This window comes from Scomber japonicus, unplaced genomic scaffold, assembly GCF_027409825.1.
Source record: "Scomber japonicus isolate fScoJap1 unplaced genomic scaffold, fScoJap1.pri scaffold_527, whole genome shotgun sequence".
Taxonomy (NCBI): domain Eukaryota; kingdom Metazoa; phylum Chordata; class Actinopteri; order Scombriformes; family Scombridae; genus Scomber; species Scomber japonicus.
The window spans coordinates 20,001-28,000 of record NW_026518579.1 but is presented as its reverse complement, the minus strand read 5'-3'; the positions used below and the strand labels follow the sequence as shown (position 1 = coordinate 28,000).

The 8,000-nt window shown below is 40.5% G+C and overlaps 1 protein-coding gene across 4 annotated transcripts in view; it reads right to left on the bottom strand.

Annotated features, from left to right (window-relative positions):
• Positions 1-1,226: 1,226 nt before the first annotated feature.
• The window catches only part of LOC128354747 (la-related protein 1B-like), a 25,687-nt gene continuing 18,913 nt past the window's right edge, over positions 1,227-8,000 (bottom strand). For all 4 annotated transcript variants that reach the window (XM_053314917.1, XM_053314919.1, XM_053314918.1 and 1 more), the window contains 4 exons: positions 6,038-6,182; positions 5,064-5,241; positions 3,738-3,910; positions 1,227-1,777 (listed from right to left, as the gene is read on the bottom strand). In XM_053314917.1, the coding sequence (XP_053170892.1) occupies positions 1,391-1,777; positions 3,738-3,910; positions 5,064-5,241; positions 6,038-6,182 (883 nt within the window). In that variant the 3' untranslated portion in view covers positions 1,227-1,390. The remainder of the gene's footprint in view (positions 1,778-3,737; positions 3,911-5,063; positions 5,242-6,037; positions 6,183-8,000) is intronic.

The following is an 8,000-nucleotide window of genomic DNA, read 5'->3' as shown; positions in this document are numbered from 1 at the left end:
AGGAAGGAAGGAAGGAAAGAAGGACTGAGGAAAGAAGGAAGGGAGGTAGGAGGGAGAAAGGAAAAGAGGAAGGATGGAAGAAAGGAAGAAGGAAGGAATGGAGGGAGGAAGGAAGGAAGGAAAGAAGGAAGGGAGGAAGGTAGTGGGCAGGAAAGAAAGAGATGATGATCATGTGACAGGTGAGCTGCTGCTTATATTTATATAAGCACCACAAAGGAAGTTATCTCAGGCCATTTTTCAAATAGCTTAATTTATAGAGACCCAACTTTCCTAAATGTTACTTAGCAACAGTGTGAAGGAAACATGGGAAGAAACTGGGCTCGAGGATTGAAGGAGAGAGAGAGACGGACGGCTGGCAGAGACGGAAACACATTCTCTAAATGTTGGCCGACTTGCTCCGACACGACGGTGAAAACATGCGAGTTACAGAACTGGTTTTATATCTTCAGTCCTGCTTCAACACGTCGGCTTCTCTAAATGTATATATTCATAATTAACTGTCAAACCAGAGAAGAAGAAGAAGAGGAGGAGGAGGAGGAGGAGGAGGAGGAGGAGGAACGTACTGGAGGGAGTTTCATCGTAACACTGACACGTTTCCTTAATCTAATAACTATTTACTTATGATTATTGTCTTCTTCGGCTATTTACACATTCACTTTGTCTTCGGGGGATGTGTGGGTGAATTCATGTCATGGATTTATATCTTCTACACTTCTTCTTTATGTGGAAACACTTTGAAAACCAATAAAAACACATTTACAAAATAAATAGATAAAGAAAACGAAGGAGCAACCAGAAATGTGTTGCTACCAAAAGGGGAGTTCCAGTCCTCTGAAATGAGGCCAACGTGGAAGTAACTTAGAGCTGCATTCTATCAAAAGGCCACCAGGGGGCGATCATCTCCATACAAGTCAATGGAGAATTCACCAACTTCTCACTTGATTTCTAACCTCAGTAAACGTTTTCAAAATGTGTTTATGGTCTCAATCGCTAGTTTAAAGCCTTCTTCAATGCAGTATGATGTTCATTTGGGACATTTTGGCCTCGCTGATTTTCTATGTGACGATAAAGCAGGGTATGCATTAGGGCGTGGCTACGTCCTGATTGACAGGTTGATTGACCAATGTCCTCGAGATCCAGCCCTCGCAACCATAGCAACCTCCCACTCCGCCCATGACCCCGCCTCATGCCCATATAAGTAGAATCTGTGTTTTAATTTTTCCCAGCATGCACCTGAAATTTTCAAGATGGCGCTGCCCAGATTCGAAACTATTGGCTTCCGAGCAGCAGTCCACAAACCAATGGGTGACGTCACGGATGTTACGTCCATTTCTTATATACAGTCTATGGTTGCTACCAAATGGACCGATCACAGTTTCAAATCTTTCTATTACGCTACCTCGCTCTGCTCTCGTCTTACCTTGGTGCACTCCAGCTGCTCCTCTCCCTTCCACAGGTCCTGCTCGTAGTAGTAAAGCCCGTCGTTGATAGCTTTGGCCAGGTCGGTGGTCAGCTTGGCTCGGGACTCGTGGTTTCCCGTGCGGTCGCCGCCTGGATGCTTCCGGATGTACGGCGGAGTCTGGGTGACGATGAGGATCTTGTTGACGTCCTGGTCGTCCATCTCGTAGTCCGAGTCGTCGTCGTCTGACCAGTCGGTGAACTTGTTCTTCCTGGGAGCCATCTGCTCCATCTCCTCGTCGAACATGAAGTCCAGCTCTTCCTGGTCGGGCTCGGCCTGCTGAGGTCGGCGGCCCGGTGGAGGAGCCTCGCTGCGCTCCTGGAGGGGAACAGAGGACATGAGGTCATCAACAAGCAAAAACACTTAACTACAGGAAGGGAACAGTAAAAAATAACAAGTTTAACATCTAATATTGTTTCATAATGTTGCTGCTTTTAGTGTGTTCACCTTAAAAAAACTGTAAATATTAAAATCCAGCAGAAAAAGTCTAATCTGATCCTGTGAACTGGCTCAGGAGATCCTTAATTTAAAGGTTTATTTCTCATCAAACAGTAGAAAGATTGGCCTAAATTTAGGTTAAAAAGGAATAAACTATTTTCTTTATTTCAGTGAAGTTGTTTATTTAAAGAAGATAATGTCATATCCAGAAATATCTCAAATGGAGAAAGTCCAACATTTTAAGTTTAAAAGACTAAAATGGATCTAAAAAACTGTCAAATACTGAAAGTCAATATTGAGTGTAGTCAGTGTCAGTTATTTGTTATCCTGTTTTTTTTAAATATATTATTCTACTATATTTATTCTTTAAATCAGATAGTTTACAATTCAGGCTTTGAATGGCAGCCTAAGTTCAATCATCTAATACAGAAAATATAAGACGTTTGGCTTCTTTCTGTTCGATGAAACAACCATAAACTGTATTTTTAAGTATTAAAAAAAGTTTCACCAAGCTGCAACAGGTACTAATTTTAGAGGATGAAGCCATTTCTTAAAGTGTGTCTGAGTGTCTACGCTAAAGGTTGAAAATAATAATTTTTGTCATTACAGATTAACCTGCAGATAATTCTCTTCAATCAATTAAACGTCAGTAAATAGCGAATAATGCTCATTATGATATCCTGGAGCAAAAGATGATTAAATTTATTAAATATTTGGGTTTTTTTGTCTTAAAGAAAAGCTACAAAAATTATTCAGTCATCAAAATAGTTGCTAACTAATATTTAATCAATCCACTAAGCAGGTGTCTAATATGAGCAGGTGGATACATGATTAAAAATGGTTTAAAAATGAAGCCACACTGATTAATAAAAGCACATTTCTACCAACGACTACCAATACTAAGTTATAAAAGGTCATATGTGGGAATGTGCCTTACAGTAATTTGTACAGTTCGTGTTACGCAATGATTTTCCAGGAACGGATGATTGTTGACTTTTTTCCACTTGAAATGTGAGATAAAGGTTTAAAGAACAAACAGAGCTGATAAATAACGAGGTTAAACAAATATGGAAACTGCACAGGAGAGTCTGACAGTGAATGAGAAGTGAGTGAGCAGCAGCAGCAGGAGGAAGAAGAGGAGGAAGAGGAGGAGGTGAAGGAGGAAGAAGAGGAGGAGGAAGAAGAGGAGGAAGAGGAGGAGGAGGAGGAAGAAGAGGAGGGAGGAGAAGAATGAGGAGGAAGAGGAGGAGGAAGAACAGGAGGAGGAAGAGGAAGACGAGGCAGAGGAGGGAGAAGAGGAGTATGAGGAGGAAGAAGAGGAGGAAGAAGAGAAAGAGGTGGAGGAAGAGAAGGAAGATGAGCAGGGAGAGGGAAAGGAGGAAGAGGAGAATGAAGAGGGGGAAGAGGATGAGGAGGAGTAGGATGAAGAGGATGAGGAAGAAGAGGAGGAAGAGGAGGGAGGAGAAGAATGAGGAGTATGAGGACGAGGAAGAGGCAGATGAGGAGGAGCTGTGATGGGTTAGGCTTAGAGGAGTACTCAACTGCAGAGGGGAGGAGGTCAGGATGAAGCTCTGAGGGAGGAGAAGGGGCGACGACACACACGTCATCAGTGACATGCTGCCGGCCGAAAGATGAAGGACAGACAGGAGGGTGAACACGAACACACACACACACACACACACACACACACACACACACACACACACACACACACACACACACACACACACAGTGGAAAATAAACTTAATGAGAAAACAGGAAGAAGAAAAAAAAGGGGGATGATGGAAGAGCTGATCAGCCTGAAGCAGCTGTGATGTAACACTTCCTGTAGTTCGGTACCTTCGCCTTTCCGGAGGGCTGTCGGTGGCGTTTCTCCACCTGGATCCAGGCGTCGGGGGCGGGGGCATCTTTGGAGGCGTCTGCGTCTGCGGGGAGCGACACTTGGCCGGAGGAGTCGGGCTCGGCCGAATCCTGAGGCTGCGCGGACTCGGCAGGAGTCTCCTTCGATGAGTCTGAGAGGAAACATCAACACATCAACACGGACACTCTTTAAGATCACACATCACGCTGTCAGCTCACGTTTAGCTGCTTGAGTCTGAAACGCTGCGTAAAATTCATTTTCTAACTTTCAACAGTGAGATTAGAGAGGAGTTAGTTAAAAATGAGTATTTGCATTTTATTAGTTCCTCCAGTTTGCTTTTCTATGCTGAAAACATTTATATTCATGATTTTATGAAGCTCAGATGTAAATTATAAGCAGAATAAAGCAAGGCTGCAACTAATTTATGTATTTCTGTCACTGATTAATGTGCAGATTATTTTGTTAATTAATCATAATGTCTATAAAAGTTATAATTTCATGGAGTTAAAGGCCCAACAGTCCTTAAACAGCTGCACAGTTTATCATTCATAACAAAGAAAAGCATTAAATCATCACATATGAGAATCTGAATCGAGCAAATATTGAGCAGTTTTTCAATAAAAAGGAAAATAAATCTGCAACAATCTTAATAATTAAGGAATCATTTCAGTAAAAAAGATAAAAAATCTAATGGTTCAAGCTTTAAAATGTGAAGAATTGCTGCTTTTCTTTCTTCGACTGTTTTCTTGTTTGTCTGATAAAACAAAAATAATATGAGGACGCTAAAATGCCTTCTGGGAACTCTGAAGAACTACTTTCTGACATTTTATTAACCAAAAAAATGCATCTATTAATCGAAAGAATAACCCATATAATATTAGACATTGATAATAATCCTTATTTGCACATTGATTATTGAAGAAAAGCAGCAAATCCTCCTATCTGAGAACCAGGAAACTGAATATTCTGCATTTTTACTTGAAAAATTATTAACAAATTGTCATTACTGTTAAATAATCTTTTTGGCGCAAGTTAATACTCTTGAATAATTAACCCTAGCTCATAAATAATCAGTAATTAAGAACTAGCATGGTGGAATTATGTAAGGGATTTTTAAAAAATGCAAATAAAGTTAGAACATTCCGAAATAACATTCCGGAACAATATTCTGGAACAACATTCCGGAACACTATTCTGGAACAACATTCCGGAACACTTTATTGTTGGTTTTGGTCTTTTTATGAAATCTATTGATATCCAGCCCCTTTTTCCTATTAATCCTCAGAGACGTCTTTTATACTGACCGGTCTTTGCGGAGTTGATCGTCTGTCGAGGAACGAACTCGGGGCAGTTGATGAGCTGAGAGAAGTCGGTGCGAGGGGAACCAATGACGGTTGGCACGGCGATGGGCCAACGCTCCGGGTCGGTTTTACAGCGAACTTTGTCGTCCACCAGCTCCACCTCCGTGCTGTTCTTCAGAGCCTGGAGAAGAAGACACACACAAATCCCAACTTTTAACATCTAAACTTGATTCAGCTGATAAATGAACTTAGAGTAAATAATACTTTCAGTTAGGGCTTGGCGATATGGATCAAATCATAATATATTTGACCAAATACTTCAAAACAATATTGTTAGGAGTTTTTGATAAATAATCATCAGTAATGTGGCTATAATGACAAAGTGTGTAAAAGGAAAATAACTGAGCAGCTAAAAAAGTCAGAAAAGGAAGGAAGGAAGGAAGGAAGGAAGGAAGGAAGGAAGGAAGGAAGGATGGATGGAGGGTAAGGAGGAAGGAAGGAAAGGAAGGAGGGAGGAAGGAAGGAAGGAAGGAAAGGAGGAAGGAGGGATGGTAGGAAGGAAAGGAGGGAGGAAGGAAGGGAGGAAAGGAAAGAATGAAGGGAGGAAGAAGGAAGGAAAGGAGGGAGGAAGAAGGAAGGAAAGGAGGAAGCAAGGAAGCAAGGAAGGAAGGAAGGAAGGAAATAAGGACAGAGGAAAGAAAGAAGGAGGATGGGAGGGAGGGAGAAAGGAAAAGAGGAAAGGAGGAAGGAAGGAAAGAAGGAAGGAAGGTAGGAAGGTAGGTGGAGGAAAGAAAGAGAGAAGGAGGGAGGGACGAAGGAAAGGAGGAAGGAAAGGAAAGAAGGAGGGATGGAAGGAGGAAGGAAGGAAGGAAGGAAGAGACATGAAACACAAGCTAAACTCAAATGGCAACACCTACATGACTTATTATAAACAGATACTTTGACTTGATTGATTGATTGATTGATTGATTGATTACCTCCATGATGAGGCTGATGTCGGTGGTGAGCGCCTGGACTCTGTGGAAGCTGGCGATGAGGGAGATGGGGAGGAAGCCCTGCACGTCCATCTTTCTCCTCAGGAAGAAGTCTCGCTCCAGGTTGTGGAGGCTGAAGTAGTATTCACTGCAGAGGAGAGGAGAGGAGGAACCAAAAAGACACAACATTAGATTATAACATTTAGTTTACTTATGTTTTGGATCGATATCAAGTCAGCGATAGGTACTAAACTGCTTGTGAACAGCTGTATAATTTGTGGTTAAGGTGGAGCGTTGTCGAGTCTGAGAAAATAACCCTTCAGTCGTCATGGTGATGTCATTATTGCGTGGATTTACATGGAAATCTGTAACCAAAATTGGAGGTTAGGAGTTTAAAATACGATGGTGTTTACCCTTAACCTTCCTGTTGTCCTCGAGTCAAGGAAAGAAGGGAGGAAAAAGGAAGGAAAGGAGGGAGGGAGGGAGAGAGGGAGGGAGGAAGGAAAGGAGGGAGGAAGGAAGGGAGGAAGAAGGAAGGATGGAAGGAAGGAAGTAAGAGAGGAAGGAAAGCAGGGAGGAAGGAAGGAAAGTAGGGAGGAAGGAAGGGAGGGAGGGAGGGAGGAAGGAAAGGAGAGAGGGAGGAAGGAAGGAAGGAAGGAAAGGAGGGAGGAAAGAAGGAAGGGAGGTAGGGAGGAAGAAGGAAGGAAAGGAGGGAGGGAGGAAGGAAAGTAGGGAGGAAGGAAGGGAGGAAAGAGAGAGGAAGAAAGAAAGAGAGAAGGAGGGAGGGAGTGAGGAAGGAAGGAAGGAAGAGAGGAAGGAAGGAAGGAAAGAAGGAAGGAAGGAAGGAAGATTAAGTTGACTTTTGGGAGACTCTTGCCTATAAATCACTAAAATGAGCTCCAATCTTTTACAACCACATGTACCATGAAGGACCATTTCTATTCTTTGACTTTTAAAGGGCATTTACACTTTTTTTAAGTATTAATTTAATGACTTTTAAGATCTTTTTAAAACCCCTTTAAAAAGGTAAAAATAACACCATTGCTGCCACAAAAATTAATACAGTGAATTAGACTACTGTATACACTAAGGCTGGATGATATGGGTAAAATCAAATATCATGATACTTTTAGACCAAATACCTCTATATCAATATTTTGACAGTATTGTACGGATGACTATCGATGCTTTATGATAAATAATCATCAGTAATGTGGATATAGTGAGTAAATGGATAAAAGCAGATAATAGAAGAAGTCTGTTAAGCTAATGCATTCTGCCTTTAAATGCAGGAAAAGACATTTATTCCATATCATGATATTCAAAACTTAAAAGACTATAAAATATCATAATATAGATATAATATTGATTTATTGCCCGGCCCTAGTATACACACTGAGTGAGTTTAACATAACAAGAACATTTTCATTTATTAAAATCACTCGGCAAACAGTGGTGGAGGGTAATTATTCAAGTTAGTACTCATGATGTGACTGTACTCATTTATAAATACACATTATGAGATATATAATGGAAAAGCAGGATTTTACTGCTGTAGTGGGTTGAAATGGAGCTGAAGTCATTTATATAAGACTGAAACTAATTATATACTGATTATACTTTAATAAATTGATTGGTTGGTATATGTGAAATAATAATGATAATAATGATAAATAACTTGAACTTAACACATATAATTACACTCAAATCACATTTAATGCCATTTAAAGACATTTTTAGACCTTTGAATATCAAAAAAACTAAATTTAAAAGACTTTTTAAGAGCAGCACATATTAAAAACTTGCTTCTTGACGTCACCCTCAGGTTTTTAAGATATTTCTTTAGAGTATTTCTGTAACAAGCTGTCAGTTCATCAAAGTCAAAGTCATTTATATAGGACTGAAACTAATTATATACTGATTATATTTTACTTTAATTAATAAGTTGAGTGGTTGGTTTATGTGG